The sequence below is a fragment of the Epinephelus fuscoguttatus genome, linkage group LG3 (assembly GCF_011397635.1).
Source record: "Epinephelus fuscoguttatus linkage group LG3, E.fuscoguttatus.final_Chr_v1".
NCBI lineage: Eukaryota > Metazoa > Chordata > Actinopteri > Perciformes > Serranidae > Epinephelus > Epinephelus fuscoguttatus.
This window is the reverse complement of record NC_064754.1, coordinates 26,438,157-26,455,803: the sequence shown is the minus strand read 5'-3', so window position 1 is coordinate 26,455,803 and position 17,647 is coordinate 26,438,157. Positions and strand designations below refer to the sequence as shown.

Below are 17,647 nucleotides of genomic sequence, written 5' to 3'. Positions count from 1 at the left end.
ACCCTGCTCTGTAACACAATAACACACATTTTGCATGGGACATCAGATTTAGAAACACAAATATTCATCAGTAATGCTCTGTCAAAAGATGTTAATAATTTTAAATTTAGTTAGCTATATTTCTTAAATCGTTTACCTGTTTGTTAGGTGATAAATTAGACTCAAGGTTCACCTGTGTGTTTGGTGCACCTCTATCTATGCAACCCTAAACCTGACCTCACTTTTATCCTATTAACCCTGATCCAGACATCCATGAGTAATTTCTCAAAATACTTTATCACTAAACTTCCAGCAGACTGTACAGTGACACATCACTAACCAGCAATCACATGGTTAGCAATAAGTTTGGTATCTACACTGCATTACCTAAATAGGAATTGGCACAACTAACATTCACTGTCTTAGTGTTATTGTTCTTTGAATTGTTTTATTATTACGTGAACTGGTCTAATACAAGTAAGTCTATAACTAGTGAAATGTATACTAGTCTTAGTCCATTATAATACAGCAAATGAATTAAAAAGGGGCCCCTATAGTGTGTCATAGCTACAATGTCTGGAAGGGTTCGGTTTTGGGATGAAAAACAAGATTTCCGTCCGGGCAGGAGGGTGGAGTTAACAGCCCCTCTTTCCTAACTACCGGACACTCCGCCTTTCTGCCCCCGGTGACAGAGCTTCCGTTGCCGGATTCCAGGGTCAGTCACGCACCGGCAGCTCCACACTGTTCACTGGACCCCGGTCAACTTTTTGTCTGGAGGAGCGTTTATAAGGAAAATAATGCGAGATAAACCGACATGGACTCGGGCCCAGTGAAAGAGTGAGACACGTACACGTCACGTTGAGGATACAAACGACTTTTTGTGCTCCGGGGAACTCAACAGTTGCCATTTTTGTGTTTCTAACAGCTGTGAACCGTGTCTGCCAGACGCTCCGAGAGAAAAGAAGAAAGTGACTCGTCAGCACAGCAGCGAGCTTGAGTCACGGACGGTTTCAACACTTTTAAAAAGGGAGGATTAATGAGTTGTTTCTCTATCTCAGGAAGGTGTTCCGCTTCAGTTTGACTCATTGGCAGACAGACACTCATCCACCCAGACAGCTGCCTGCCTCCATATCTGCCGAGCCCCGCGGCTGGAGCAGCTGAACCGGGTCGCCCCTGCAGTTGTCCGGCCCCTGTCAGGTGAAGGCGTGGCGCGGGGCGGAGGTGCTTTGTTCATCAACACCTGAATGAGAGTGTGTTTGTGGAGTAACCTGAGAGCTCAGAGTCCGTGTTGAGGAACTGTTCTTGCGGTTTATTTCACTCAGGTGAAAATCTTCACCCACCGGAGGGATCTGTTTACCACCACGCGAGCCCACGTCACGCGGACACGATATGGACCGTAATGACAGATCGCACTCTTTCGAGGTTTGACCCTTTGGACCGACGACTGGAAACTGGGTCAGAGTGGTTTCGGTACTTAACCGTTTACTGACCGGTGGATATATCGAGGTCATGGCGCTGTCTCAGGTCCAGTGTCTGGACAACCACCACGTCAACTGGCGCGTGAGCGAGAGCAAACCGGAGTTTTTCTACAGTGAGGACCAACGGCTGGCGCTCGAGGAGCTTGTCACCAAGGGCCGCGATGCGTTCAAGGACTACATCCACAAGAGTGGCGTCCGGGATTTCCTCTCGGAACCGGAGTTGAATCGGATTGCAGAGACAGTGGAGGCCTACCGGCCTGGGCACGAGCATCACCAGAAGCCAGAGACCCCGGGGCCGGGGAACCTCACCCCAGGGCCGGGGAACCTGACCCCGGGGTCCGGGGAGGATCTGGGAGACGGTGAGGTGTCCCTCCAGTACTGGCCTGATCGGTCAGAGGCCTCAGTGGCAGAGCTGGATCTCGGCTGGCCCGAGGCCATTTCATACCGAGGGGTGACACGCGTGACAGTGTACACGCAGCCACCAACCGAGGGGCAAACGCACATCAAGGAGGTGGTGCGAAAGAGCATTGCATCAGCACAGAGGGTAGGCAGTGAAGAGGATGATGATGATGATGATGATGGTGTTATAATGCAATTATTAATAACTGAACACTGTAATGTAATCCAGTACAACAGCCTGTAATGAATAGCTCGCTATCTTTGTGTTACCTACACTTTTGAGAACACACTTGTGTTGTTGTATAGGATTACATTTGGTTTTAGGGTGTTTATATCTGGCTCCTCCATTTATGAATTCCACCACATCATCACAATGCACAAAGGAGTGCTTGTTCCACACAGTAAAGACAAAAAGTTTATAAGCTTCACAAGGGTACAAGAGATTTTGAGTTTACTGCCGACATGATTAGTTGATTATTCAATTAGTCGATTGGCAGGATTAACCTGCAACTATTTTGATTACTGTATCAATTGTTTTTCATCCAAAAAAGCCAAGTACTCTTTGGTTGTAGTTTCTCCCATTTCAAGTTTTGCAGTTTTCAGTTTTGTAATATTTGACAGTAGACCGCATATCTTTGGCATTTGAACTGACTGATGAATGAAGAAAATAATGGGCCAGCAAATTATCAATGAAAACAGTCACTTTTAGTTATAGTTGCAGCTTGGATTGTGTTCAATTGCATTGCATTGTGAGGTGTTTTTGTTAACATGACAGATTAAAGGAATACTTCAACTACAAAATGACCATTTGTAAATCAGTTAGTCACGCCATGTTACCTTGAAGTCAAGAAGAAAATGATTTTTTTTCTGCATGCCTGGTGAGCATAATGATTTATTGACTGACTGGGGATCAACTTCAAAACATCCAGTAACAAACTCTCACACAACTTGTGCAGAATAATCCAAGTCTCATTTCTCTAGTTGTATGCTCAGTACGTCACAAAAACTTGCATTTTCGCTAAAATCTTATTTTATAAAATTAAATTAAAAATGAAACTTTAAGACTTTAGACTCCAGTACTAAAGTTTTATATTGAAAATGCATGTGTGTGGGAAGTGCTGAGCATAGGATTGGATTCATGAGACCTTTGTGGTTGAAGTTAGTATTCCTATAAGAACGATTATTTTGATCAGACGTTTGACTTCCTTTGCTGTTTTCTCCACTGCTGACAGTTATGCAGTTGTACACAAAGCAAAATCATATCCTCAAAAACAATCTGACATGGGCTTTTTTGGACTTAATTTAATCCAACGTCTCTCTAATTTAAATGTCATTATTTGCCTCTGTCTTGTCTTACAAAACCTTCTTCCCTGTCCCTTCATCTCTTACATGGTGTGACACACTCACACATGCACACAACAAGGTTTGAGCAATACAAGTCTGATCTTGACATGACAGTGGGGAAAAAAAAGCCCTGACGTCAGTGAAAGTTTCATGCCATCACCGTATACCTTTATCTTGTATGAGCCTACATAAATCTGTCACAGGTACATATAGAAGTTTCTTTGGGACAACAAAATACTTGAATTAATTTGATTCATTTCCAGAGTTGAATACTTTTTCACTGCTTGAAAGGCACTCTGCCAATAACTTTTCCACAAAGCTGCTGTTCAGCAGAACTCAGCTGACAACAACTGCTCCCTATGTAGGGTTTGTATGGTTAATTCTTCTGCTTTTTATCACAAGTTGGCTTCTTTTTGCCTTGTAGTGTGACAAGACCATGTTTCATCACACTCAACTATCATCACAAGTTGATTTGAATAACATATTCTAACCTCAAGCTATGATCTTGATCAGCTTATTCGTTATTTTGTTTGACTTTGGGATAAGTCTCTACCAAGTTTTAAATTAAAAAAGTGGGTCAGGTGAAAAGTGAACAGACAGTGCTGTGTGAAGAGCACCATGCTGTTACCAGAACACACACAGTCCAGACACTTCACACTCTATCACCACTCCGCAAAGCGCTCATTGTTTCTAGCAGTCTCTCTATGGTCAGACATTTCTTTGTGTCTGAGGGTTTAATTGACTTTTTAGATGCAGTTCTCATAAGTGCCCCAGCTTCCTTTGAGGATTTAATGGGTTTTAGATTGTTAAATCAAACCCACCCTCACAGACCAGGAAATACTAATGTTGTGTGTGGTTTCCTCTGTGTGTTTTTGTATGTGCGTGTGTTTAGGTGATAGCCGTGGTGATGGATGTGTTTACAGATGTGGATATCTTTCGAGACCTGCTGGATGCAGCCTACAGACGCAGAGTTCCTGTATACATCATCATTGACACGGCTGCAGTCCCCTGCTTTCTTTCCATGTGTGGCAGAGCTGATATGCACCGTGGACACCTAAAGGTATGCACGCACACACACACACACACACACCCAGATGATGTTTATATAAGCTGGGAGATGAGCTTGTTGGATAGATGGCTCCCTTTGATAAGCATACAATAATAGAAGCCTGCTTATTAAAAAGCTCCAGTTCCAAAATTTCAAATCATATGAGTTTCATTAAAGACACATTTTGCAATCATAAGTCTATTACTATACAAGGGAAATATCTGAAAGTAGGGAGCATGATTGACGCAGGTGAAACAGGTTTTTGCCTGCAGGCTTTGACATGGTGCCTGCACCAGCTAGTAGTTTTGTCATAGGCTTCAAGTCTTTGCTATTCTCTGCCTCTCTGAGTTGAACTGGTGTAGGCAGTAACAGCAAACACTTAATGTTGCACGGGGGCTCTTCTAAATGTGTTGGACCAGAAAGACACTATGCACATTCCTTTCTGTGCTGCAGACAATTACATAAACCATGCACACTCTCACTTTACTTTCTGTAAATGTTTCTCTTTCATTTCTCCTTGTCTCTTCCTCACAGTGTTAACCGCCAGACCTCCCTTCTCTTTCAGCCTCTTTCTCATGTGCCATCTCTGCCGTTATTATGATCATTTACGACTTCTGTGCTTGGTGTCCCATGTGAGATTTCGCACAGTACATTTACTTACGAGGTAACGCTTAGCCAGGAACCACACCCTTATCACAGGGCCAAAGACAAACACCGCAGGGTGTGTCGCACAAGCATGCGCATACATAGATATCCATGCTCTAACCTGTAGAGTCAGCCAACCCGATTTTATGGTGGTATTAATAGAGAAGAGCTGTAGTTGAGCAACAACAAAACTCATTCTTTTCTGCCCTTGTTTCCCCTTTGTTCACCCAAACCCCTCCTCCCACCAGCACTAAATCCACAAGAGACTCACTTTACATTGCATTAACCCTCTGTATACTGTATGTGTGGGTTTGTGTGTGCAGAATCTACGTGTGCGCTGCGCTGGTGGTGTAGAGTTCTTCACACGGTCAGCACAGAAGGTGCACGGAGCACTGAGCCAGAAGTTCCTCTTGGTAGATGGAGACAGAGCCATCTCTGGTTCATACAGGTGAGCAGAATGAACTGAGTGTATTTAAAGGTTCTCTTATCAATATGTTAACATTCACAAAGATTAAATAACTCTGTGACATGTGAAAGGGGTCACACCAAACCCCTTTCCCAGTGGATAAGAAACCCAGTAACAGCCGCTGACGTCTATCTTTTGTATCTAATGGGAAGGGTCACAGTCAGCATTCACTCCCGGGACAAATGACTCTGCAATAGTCACTGGTGTTTAACAGCTCCACTTCTGATTGGCTCCAATCAGCAGTATTAGAAATACTGCACCCGGGTGGATGCGCTAATTTTAGTCGCTTCGCTGACACAATGGCAAACAGGCTGCCACAAAAACTAGTCAGTCTCCGTCCATGCAGCGCTCGAATATTGTTCAAAATTTAGTCTGCATGGAGTCTGAGAGAGACTGAATAAGTACAAGATAAAAAAAAGGAAATTTTCACTGGCCTCCATGCTGCTTTCTGCTGCTTATTAACCTGTCTTCCAGCCAGTTTGGACACTGAGCTTGACACAACAGAAAGGCTTGCTCGTCACTTGCAGAGCTGTGTACACTGCTCTGGTCTACTGGCAATGGGACAGCAGTCTGTTCCTATTTTTAACAGGATTTTCCATGTTTAACAAACCTGCATGCACATTCTTTTTGGTGGAAAAGGGTGTATGAGACACACCTACATAAAATGATGACCATACTCTGCAGTTCCACTTTGCTCTGGAGAATCATGATATCTTCGGTTTGGTTTTCTGGTTGCAACTTTACTGTTTTGGTTCAGTCTCTGCTCTCTCACCCAGTTTCCAGCCACAGCATCAGCTGATTTCAGCAAAAAACCCACTAAAAGCCCACAGTTACACACCCTGCTCAGCACCAAACAGCAGACAGACAAATTTAGCAGCAGAGAGAACATTCGTTGGGTTGCCAAAACTCAACTCCGAATGAATGCTAATGTTGCTTCACGTCTGCTGGATGTCAATAAGCAGCTGTCTGCTAAATCAAGTACCATAACAATTGGAACACTAATATGAATAGACTGAAAGCAACAAAGTGACGGCATCAATTTTCAACAATATTGTCAGATGCCCTTAAAATAATTTGAAATATGCTATAATTACTGTTTTTTTTCTTTGGCATGTTCCTGTATTGACGTTGTTGCATCATGCAGACTGTTGTTTACACAGAGCTTTAACAGACAGTGCTAACTTTTGTAAACTATGCAGATCTTAGACAACTATAAACCCTCACCTCAACACACACAGACTTAGTTTATTGTCGTTGTCATCTAGTTATCTATTTACCATTACATCTGTATTATCTCAGAGACTGAAAGGTGAAGATACGTGTTCAGAAATTATGCAGTCAAAGAGCATAATGTGATGCATGACCTCAGAGTACAAGTGTTTAGTGTAATGATTAACTGTGACTGTAAAGTTGGATTCTCTCAGCAGGAGTTGTGGCATAGAAGAAAGAGTGTAGATGTGATAAACATGAACTGGCATGAATTTAGTTTAAAAAGTGCTTGAAATCCGAGCATTTGTCAGATGAGCTCCATATAAGGGGAGTCACAGCTGAGAATTTATGTTTCCATGTCTATGTCATTCCAGCTTCACCTGGTCCTCATCTCGTTTGGACCGTAACCTCATCACTGTGATCACAGGACAGGCGGTAGAGACCTTTGACCTGCAGTTTCGTGACCTTTACCTCATGTCCAGAGGTGTGTCTCTCAGCAAGGTCCCCATGGCAGATGAACCAATCCCTGACCCGGTCCCTCAGGCAGCTCCTGCTCCAGTGTCAGCTGCTGTTGCTCGGAAGCTCATCAATCCAAAATATGCCCTCGTTGCCACGGGGACTCACGCAAGTGCCACTTCTTCTGACCAAAATTCCAGCAACAAGAACTCCCAGAATCCCACTGGGCTCAAGTTCATGAAAGCACGTCTTAGGCATGTCATCGAAGAGCCACCCTTACATCCGGGATTAGCGCATTTGGAGAAAGCGAACCTGATCCCATACCTGCCCATCTGGCCAGAACCAGACCCACCAAGTGATGTGATTGGCTTTATCAACATCAGGGATGAAAAGAGAGCCCATCAGGTTCACTTACAGAGGTCGGAGAGGTTTGAGGTCAGCCAGGCTATACGCTTCAGTGCACCTTTGGTGCTGCCACCACAGAAAGAGGAACAGGCTTTAGGTCAGGTTGCAAAAACTGCAGTGGTAGCTGAAAATCCTTCTGAGAGTACAGGTGCAAAAGCCTCTACTCCTGTGAGTCCAACCAACAAACAGCTCAAAGAGCAAACACACACAGTTCCGAATAAAGACCAAACGGATGCGACAGATTCCAGAGGGCCCCCTCAGCAGCCCAACACACCTGTAACACAAGACACACACAAACCAAACACACCATCTCTATCCAATGTTCCCGCTGATTCACAGCCAACAGACAATGCTAAACAAACTCCAGAGACTCAAACTGCAGCACCTCCTGTTCCTAAACGCCGCACACTACAGTTAATTATAGACCCCGCCTCCCCAGAGGAGCCTGGCCAACCACAGGTCACTCTGATGAAAATGGACCAATTGGAAAGTCTAGATGGCTTCGATGAAAAAGAAACCCAGAAGGAGCCGAGACTAGTCCGTGGCCGTCTAATATCAAAGGACGACGGCGGAGACTCTGGCAGCACCGGTGAGGGCAGCCAAGACAGCACCAAGGTCATGTGTGACCGAGCACAAAATGACAATCCTTCAAGTAACTCCACTGCGTCAGAGGAGGAGTTCTATGAATGTCCCCAGCCGCAGCAGAGTGACCCCCTGGCCAATGGAGTGTCGTCAGGGTCAGGGCGCGGGCAACGCCATGGAGACGGGTTCAACATGATGGCCCGCTTCTCCCAGAGCATGCTGGATCTGCGGAAGCCCATACCGTCAGAGGACAGCACTGCCCTCATCCACCAATCACAGCAGCTCCGCAGACAGGGGAACCCCTCACCGCATAGGCACATAGGACAGGTGAGCACCCAGTAGCATCAGTACTTCTAATCCTGTGATATTGAAACAATTAGTCAATTGCTCAGTCAGCTGGCAGATAATTTATTGCCAGAGATGTGTACTTAAGTCATTTTGAGTCATAAAAATGCAATTTATTTGCTAGTTAAAGGTTGTTAAGTGTCAGATTTTGCTACTTTTCCTAATTAATAACAGTGCATTTGGATTTTAGACTGTTGATCTGAAATAACCTGGGTCTAGGAAATTGTGATAGGCATTATTAGGTTGAACTGAAAATATAACAGATTCATTGATAACGACAAGGGAAAGTTAATTATAGAGGTGAAATTATAGTCAATTGCCAGATAGAAATGATCTGTCAGTCAAAAATCATGGTCTTAAAAATCAGTCAAGTCATTTTCATCTTCTGGGACAAAATAAGCACTATGAAGACATAATCATGGGCTTTGGGAAATCATGTTAGGTAAAAAGAATCAATAAATTATTTGTTAATGGAAATAATTGTAAGTTGCAGCCCTAGATAACTAACACTAACAAGTAGGTGCTAACACAATGCTTGTCTTAATCCTTTAAAACCCCTCTTAATATAAAGTAATCACTACAAAAGTAAGTGCAGAGGTTTGTGACGTAACTGTGTCCTTGTTGAGAACAAGGACACAGTTACGTCATTACAGGAAAGACACAAACATTCTCTCTCTCACACACACGCACGCACGCACGCACGCATTTATATGAATCACATTGAAAATGGGTGTGTCTCACCAGGGGTGTCAAGGCAAGCTGCTACCTGCTTACAGTAAACATGTCATTCCTTTTTCCAAATTAAAAAGGTGTGTGTTTCCACCGATTGTCCGCCCACATGTGCGTGCACGCACCTGGATAGAGAGCTCGGCTGATCATGCCAGGGAGGATGATGAAGATGAAAGGCAGCATCTTCAGATAGGCAGCCAGGATTGATGCGCCTTTAACATGACTCATGTTCTTAGCAGACAGGGACCGTTGTACAATCACCTGAACACACAGACGAAAAACAACAGCAATAAGAGTTAACTTTATTTATGTAGCACTTTTCAAGAAGAAGAACAGGAAATGTATATTACAGTGAAATATACTCAGATATGGTTAAAATAAACAGCAATTTAATCAAAAGAACAAAAACACTAAAAGCACATAATAAAAACAGTTTAAGAAAGTGAAAGTTTTGGAGAGGGATTTAGCAGGTTAAAATCGACTTTAAAATGCACAGGCAACCACTAAAAAGGTGCTTTACAGGCAGTGCTTAAATAGGTTGTATTCATTTTGAGGTTGTATGATGTGATTAAAGCAAGGACTACAGTTTCAATGCTTTTAAAATACAATAGAAGAATACTGGAGATTTCAGGAGGTGATCAAAATTAGTAGAGTTAAAGTATGAATTCCCTGCATTGTGTAAACAGATCTAAACTATGATGATACTGCAGCTTTTGTGAACATTTTTCCATATTTCAAAAGAGTATAAAACTATTTTTGGACCTTTTCGTGGTCATGGCCCTGTTGCCATTTCCCCTATTTTTCAACAAGCGCACGCAGCATCGGTAATGTGCCATTTTGGAGAGCCAGTTATGTTGTTACATTAGGGCGAACTCGTTTTTATACAGAAAGCGGAAGCTTGTTAGCTTAGGTTGCTAACATTAGCACCGATTCCCATAGACGTTACTTTCTAATTACTATCAAGAGTCATGCTTAAATTTCTGCTGTAAGGGGTATGACTAACACCCCATTTCCACCAAATTAGCTCTGGCTCTTGAACCGGTTACATTCAGGACTCTTAGAACTTTGGTGCTATCTAGCAAACCAGCCTGCGTTTCAGTTTCCACCAGTTTTTATCAGAGCCAGTGTAATCAAGGATGTGTCATCAACTGAGGGCGTTACACAGTTCACAACGGAAGTAAACAGAAAGATGGCAGATTGCACTGACTACCTATGAGCTTTTGTTCTGTTGTTACAGATATTTGTTTTTTGAACCCAAAAACAATTATAGACCAACTGTTAGTAAGAGCACTGCACGCTCTTTTTTTCTGACGATCACTCATATAACGTGTTGTCCTCCATCCTCTCTTTCTAACCTGTAGAATATGACATGCCTCCAGAGGTTGTCACGTTTCGCAGAAAATCTGCTATTTTTCGGTTGTAGCTAAGAATCAATCTTTTAGGTTCTGAATCAATTTATTTCTTGTTGAATAACGCTGAATGGTTCAAAATTAGGTACAGGAACCAGAATTGAACAATGGAAACTGGCATGATGCTGTGGAAATATTTGAGCATATAGACAGAATCACAGTGATTGTTTACATATAACGTACATAAAATGGGACAGCGCTGAGCAAATGCTGCCTCAGCTGGTTAGTTTTAAAGCCCCCAGACTCTATGAAGTTGCTGGTCTGCTGCTGCCTTGATCAGTTTGTGTGTAAAGCGGAGAAAATATTTGAAATATAGTGTATACTTAAACTGACATAAATTTTTAGGTAGGTCTTTTTGTGGCTAAAATCAATCAGTCAATCAATCAATTTTATTTATAAAGTCCAATATCACAAATCACAATTTGCCTCACAGGGCTTTACAGCATACGACGTCCCTCTGTCCTTATGACCCTCACAGCGGATAAGGAAAAACTCCCCAAAAAAACCTTTAACGGGGGAAAAAAACGGTAGAAACCTCAGGAAGAGCAACTGAGGAGGGATCCCTCTTCCAAGACGGACAAACATGCAATAGATGTCGTACAGAACAGATCAACATGATAAATTAACAACAAACAGTAAAATATGTTGTGCTGCAGCCTCCGTCCATAGCAGTACATTGTGTAGCTTCCATGGCAGTAGATTTGGTTAATCAAAGACGCAAAACAACACAGTACATAAAATAAGCACAGCAGGAACATCAGATAGGTCAGACCACTGTGTTTAACTATAAATACTTAAACGTCACAGTTACAGCTGTAAATGACAACAGAAATAAATGATGTTGCCCACTTAACTAGTCCACCAGATAGTGGAGAATTTACAGTAGACGCTATGTGTAACTCAACTCATCTCTGTCTGCTTCCTCTTTCTGTCTAGTTGTTCCAGACCTCAAAATCTCCAGCACATGATCCACGACAGAAAGCACCTAAAGTAATCATCGCCAAACCAGGAAGTTTTCATCGTCCTGCCCGAGCAGCTGCCCCTGTGATTGGAGGACACCGTTACTGGCAGGGCCAAACGCTGCAGCCTGATTCAGCCCAGCTGCGTGTAGAGACACGCTCTGGCCGATCACCACGACGCCACAGCCCAGGTTACAGGAAAGGAGGTCACGCCTCGCCTCAGCCACCAGCCAACCCTACAGGATTACTAGGAGTATCTTTCTCAAAACTGAGCAATTTTAGAGTCTTGCGGGCGCGAGTTGCAGGGCCACAAAAGAAGGCATCTCAAAATAACAAGGCTGACAGGTAGAACTGTGGGCCAGCACAGGTACACAAGGATGAGTGATGACATACAGACTTTCTGCTAAGAAAGTGGTGACTCTTCAGTGTGGAATCTTCTCTATTTCTGGCATGTGTGTCATTTCCTGCTTTCGTTCCCTGAGGCCCAATATATAACAACAATTAAATGGGGATTTTTCGACTATGTCAATAAGAGTTGGCAGTTTAATTTGATGATGTGTTTTGAGAGGTATTGTCTGTAAATTTGTTACATCCTTTTCCAAACCAATGCTTGACGGCTAAAAGCTTACAGAGGAAGGTACTGATATGGAGGAGATGAACTCACTCTTTTTAGCACAGATACCTTCAGGAGTTGTGCTAAGATTTCTACTAGAGGCACAGGGTATTTTGTAGATGAACCAGTCAGCTGTCGGTCAGCTGTGATAGTCTCCTCCGCCAACTCGAGCACTTCCATTTTGTAAACAATCCTTTGAACAAATATTTCTTAATTACCTCATGTGCTTTTGTTTTTCTGAATTTTGTACACAAAATTTTATTTTTCCGTATCCAGCCTACACACATGCACTGTACCTGTGACAGGCAGATCAGCCGATTGTGTCTCCTCACTCATATGCGAGTCAGGCTCTGGTGATTGGTTACTGATGGTGTAAGGGTGTCGATGGTATATATGAAATCTCAAACACTGATGTGGGACCAAAAGTGAATGTTGTTAATAAAAAGACAGATGTTTGCTGACCCAGCTCTGTTGTTGCCTCAAGCAGTTCAGGTAAATCAGAAGTCGACTGAAGAATCCTGCAGCAGTTTACATCTCAGTGTTTCAGCAAAGTTTATCAAAGGAAGGGTGAAGTACGTAACTGAAGCCTACAGAATTTGCACCCTCACAACTGATCAATTTCAGTATTTTTTATAAATGTGTCTGCTTTGCTTCATAGTTGGCAGAAAAATATAAATAGCTTAGAGATTTTAGGTTTCTCTGGGTATTTTTGAAGCCTGGAGTTTTGGTTTGGCATAAAATCCTCAAAACCAGGGCAACGGGGTGGAGCTTTTGCCGAGATCTGTGGATGCAGCCACATTAGCAGAATGGAGTATTGTAGGGTAGGTAGGATGGACAAAACAAATTTTACAATGAGATTGAAAGTCCCTTGAAAACAGTAATGTCAGTCAAGCAGCTGCCGTGGAGTTTTCTACCATACCTACTTAGGGGAGAGAAGAAAGACATAAATGAAAACACCAGATTACATTTTGCAGCAACTTCCTTGTTAACCTTTGACCAGCTCTACTTACTGTAGTTGAGCGTTTTTGTATGCAACGGGCTGTTTACATATCGTATCTAAAGTTTTCACAGTCAGTTCCTGCATTTGACCTTTTTTGTACCCAGATCTAGAAAAGAAAAATATTGGTTGTGGTGAAGTTGAGCGCAGTGTATTTGATGGAGTTGGCAGTTCGCAGTTCAGCATGCCGAGATGCCAGTGCCTGTGGTGTCTGGTGGCATTTTACGTAACCGAATGCTTCTATTCACATGATGGGTATCAAATGAAATACTCAACTGGTATTGGTATGACAGGTACTGATATCGTAATTTTTCAAAGGGTACTCAGTCATATTGCACATGCTCACTTTATTATCCAAATATGCCATATAAACGGACCATTGGAATTGAGATGGTGGGTCAATAAAACCAAACCCAAAAAGAAGAGAAACTGCCAAAACTCCCCAAAAAGCTAAGAAAAAAGGTTCCCTTTACATTTTTTTAAATGGACAAATCATTTTCAAACGTGCCACTAGAGCACATGTTAGAAGATGGAGACAAACCAAAGTACAGACAAAAAGGATGTTATTAATTTATCTGATTAATTTCAAGAGGTTTGGGGTTTTAATGAAATACTTCACCCCAAATGCCCATTTGTATTTCAGTTCGTCACCCTGTCTAATGTTGAATTCATGAAGAAAACATTGTTTTTCTCGCATACCTCTGGTGAACAAAGAGTACAAAAACGATCGATGAACTGAAGTCATTGAGGACTATGTTTATCAACAGCAACCAGGACTGACAGTTAAAGTATAGATCCGTTTCACTTTCAGTCCCTGTTGCAAAGGGCTGATGGCAATGCGATGTGTTTGGAAAGTACCTAGCATCCAACTGGATAAATGAGACATGTGTTTACTGCGTGGTCGAGGAGGCGGTGGTTTCTCTGTGTTTTTGCCTTTACATGCACATGATTGTGTATAAATGTACCTGGTCAGTGCACCAGTACCAGGTGGCCAGTATGGTGAGCCCCAGAGTCATGCCGGGCCAGGGCAGGTCTCCGGTGACGGCATCTCTGAACAGGTGCATGGCGTCCTGACGTGGCAAGTGGCAGGTACTGTTGGGGATGATCTTGCTGGGCACGGCCATGCTGTACACACGCTCCAGGTTACTGTAGCCACCAATCTTATTGAAGGCTGTGGACCGAGAACACACAACTCCAACTACACAATCCTTAAAAATAAGTGCGGTTGTTGTGCTTGTTTATAAATGCTGATAATTGTACATACCAGTGATTGTTAGGATGATTGCTCCGATAATCATGATGAATGTCTGTAGAGTGTCGGTGTAGATGACGGCAGCAAGACCGCCTGAAAAGACGCGTGTGTTACGGGAATAGTTCCAGTGTATCTAAAACATGAGAGTAGTTTTACAGGATGTAACTGTGTAGGTGTGTGTGGTTGTTTGTGTACCTGCAATGGTGTAGAGAGCAGTGACCACCAGCATGAGGACAGTGGACAGGTAGAGGTTCCACCCCAGACACACCTGAACAAACAAGGCTCCAGAGTAGAGGTCAGTCTGGAGACAGAAACACGACAAAGATTCAGTCTCACAGCAGATGATATTAAATGGTTAAAGGCCAGTGCGGTCAAATACTGAGTGTGATGCTGCCTCTTTGTGTGTGACTTTACTGATATCTTGGTGAAGACGGACAGCAGCAGTGAGAGGACAGCCAGGTAGGTTCTGATCCTCTCTCCTCCAAAACGACGGCCCAGGTACTCCGGCATTGTCACAATCTGAACACACACATTTTCAACACACCAAGAAGCAAACTGAAGAAGCTGTGGGTGGTTTTTAGGGCTCGGTGTGATCTTTCAATTAGCTTCTGGTAACTGTAGACAACTTTGATGTGTTCACACTTCCCCTAGATTTAAAATAACTGTGTGCGTGCGTGTGGTGTAACACCCTGTTGGGGAATTTTCAAGGCGGGGATTGTTAGTAAGGAGAATGTGTCTTGGCACCTAAATGTACCTGCTGAACCAGCCTTAACAAGCAGACATGCACCCATGTGTGTGTGTGATGAGTGTGTGTGTGTGCAAACTAACCCCTGAGGAGATGTAGACAGGCACAAATACCCAGGCCAGAGCCAGCAACACATAGGTGGCCTGAGAGACAGAAGAAAAGGAGACAGAGGGAGCACAGAGAGGTTTGACCAGATCGTCCACAACAGTCGCCTCTGGGGGTAAAAATCTCTCTGGTCAAACTGTGGTAAAACTTTTAACCATTTAGGTGCTGTAACATGTGCAAGCCTTTGCTCTACTGCTGTGGACTGACTCATGCACACTGTACACTATGAAATCCAGCTTGGTATTTAAAATGCTCTGCTGCTGCCCCCTGCAGAGGGCCGTCTGCAACTGCTTCAAAGACATAATTAGATAAAACAGGCAGTAAAGTGCTGATGTCATTTGTTTTCTTTTCACGTACAAATGGTAGTCATTGTAGCTGTAAGTTGTTTTTGTTGCACACATAGACTGTGTTTGTCTAGTCAGTCCTATTAATACTGCCAACCACAAAAGAAATAACACGTGCATAGATTAGCAGGCAAGCTCTGCTTCATTCCAGACTATAGTGTGTTTAGTTACTATTAATAGATTAATTAGAACAGCATCTGTAATGTTTTTCTGACTGGACAGATGTGTGTGTGTGTGTGTGTGTGTGTGTGTGTGTGTGTGTGTGTGTGTGTGTGTGTGTACTCACATTCCATTCAAAACCAGTGACAGCGATGCCTCCAGCAGCTCCGGTCCCAGCCAGACCAATAAACAACCCTGAGCCTTCTGAGCTGGCGAAGAGAGACGCTCCAATCTGAATACATCAGAGATTGCAGAAGTATTCAGATAGTGTCAATGTGGTGGCATAAAAATACTCTGTTACAAGTAGAAGTCCTGCAGCAAGCAGCAATATTTAAGGTTAAGTTATTAGTAAAAGCACTCTGTGCAAGTATTGTTTTATATTTTATTGTGAATATATTTTATATGCATCAAAACATAAGCGTCATTTTGCTGTCGTAGCTGGTCAAAGTGGAGGTAGTTTTAACTACAACATTTAGAATTTGGTCTAGTGCTTCCCAACCAAGGGGGTCAGACCTTCTACAAAAGGTCATAATATAGATATGAGGGGTCATGAGATGATTAATGAGGCAGGAAAGAAGGAAAAAAACAAAATTCTGATCCACAAATTTGTTTTAATATGTCGTTAATTCTTTTTTGTTTTCAAACATTTTTTTAAATGAAGCCATCTGAGAAGTTTTAAGGGGAAATCACATTTTGGTCAGCTGTTAGCAACCAAGGAAAGATTGGGACCATCTAAATTAATCTTCAACAGTGTGTTACTTCTCGTCTCCACTTTGATGTAAGCTTCTCTTTGTTTTTTTACTCTGTGTCTGAGTGCTTTTATTTTATATTGTTTTACTTGGCTGCACTGTAAATGAGGTCTCTACCTCAATGTATGTCCAAGTTAAAATAAAGGTTGAATGAATATATGAATTAGTGTTGTATTTTATAAGCTTTTCATATAGTTTTCAATGTAAAATCTTAATCTGATCTATATCAAATACATGTAATGGAGTAAAATGTACATTATTTCTCCCTGAAATGTGGTGGAATAGGCCTTTAAGTATTGACGTAGCATAAAATGGAAGCCACAAATTACATTTCATGTATGCAGGATTTATGTCTTTTGGCTAAGTCTGTCAAACACAACAAACCAGCAGTCTGTCTGCCCAAGGTGCCAAATAGCATTATCACTAATTTACAGTCATATTCAAGCTCACTGATTTTTACAGATCAGTTTATGGGAAAATTTCATCCAACTACAGATCAAAAACACACCATCACAGGAAGCACAAACTTCTCTTTGCTCTTTATCCACAAAATCAACATGTTGGAGACGCTGCAGAGCAGATCATGAGACACTCACCGGCCACCAGGCCATGTCCCGTCCAGCCAGGAAATATCCGCTCAGAGTATTCCTGCTCACCCTGCATGATGACTGACAGAGAAAACTGTTTCACACCAGCACCCACAACACACATTTACTGAACATGCATACACACACACACACACACACACACACACACAAATACACTTCTGACCCTCACCCAGATGCCGACAGCGAGGTTGAGAAGAAAGTAGGTTACTATGACGATAATGTCAGAGAAGCTGAAGGACTGAGACAGGGCGTAGAAGTTGATGGTGGAGTTAGACATCCTCAGTGTTCACAACCACACACACGAAAATACACCAGAAACACACCTCTTGTACTGCCCTTTCCTTAGAGCCTCACACACACACACACACACACATAAACTTACTGAATCAGACCCTTACACCTGCGCAGCCACTCTCACCAGCCCCCTCTCATAATCTGACACTGTAGACCTACTTTGCAAACACCCAAAACACCAAGACGAACATATTAAACTCCCTACAAACCACCAGACACTTCTTACTTCTCTCCCAACAAATATACAAAGCTTACTACCATTAACACACACACACAGAGTCAAACACACACTCCAGCCCTTTGTCAAAGTCCCCTCTCGCCTGAACCA

At 42.8% G+C, this 17,647-nt stretch overlaps 2 protein-coding genes across 2 annotated transcripts in view; one reads left to right on the top strand and one right to left on the bottom strand.

Moving 5' to 3' along the window:
- Positions 1 to 17,647, bottom strand: part of slc5a10 (solute carrier family 5 member 10) — a 28,387-nt gene extending 10,740 nt beyond the window's left edge. Inside the window, exons 1-9 of the mRNA XM_049571213.1 lie at positions 17,195 to 17,647; positions 17,014 to 17,085; positions 15,796 to 15,900; positions 15,144 to 15,203; positions 14,730 to 14,834; positions 14,511 to 14,616; positions 14,328 to 14,408; positions 14,029 to 14,234; positions 9,211 to 9,346 (exon numbers count right to left, since the gene is read on the bottom strand). Of these exons, the coding sequence (XP_049427170.1) occupies positions 9,211 to 9,346; positions 14,029 to 14,234; positions 14,328 to 14,408; positions 14,511 to 14,616; positions 14,730 to 14,834; positions 15,144 to 15,203; positions 15,796 to 15,900; positions 17,014 to 17,085; positions 17,195 to 17,302 (979 nt within the window). The 5' untranslated portion in view covers positions 17,303 to 17,647. The remainder of the gene's footprint in view (positions 1 to 9,210; positions 9,347 to 14,028; positions 14,235 to 14,327; positions 14,409 to 14,510; positions 14,617 to 14,729; positions 14,835 to 15,143; positions 15,204 to 15,795; positions 15,901 to 17,013; positions 17,086 to 17,194) is intronic.
- On the top strand, positions 643 to 12,560 carry LOC125885564 (protein FAM83G). The gene is made up of 5 exons (XM_049571211.1): positions 643 to 2,001; positions 4,093 to 4,260; positions 5,217 to 5,341; positions 6,943 to 8,338; positions 11,431 to 12,560. Exons 1-5 carry the CDS (start codon positions 1,489 to 1,491, stop codon positions 11,800 to 11,802), a joined length of 2,574 nt encoding a protein of 857 aa, XP_049427168.1. The 5' UTR covers positions 643 to 1,488; the 3' UTR covers positions 11,803 to 12,560.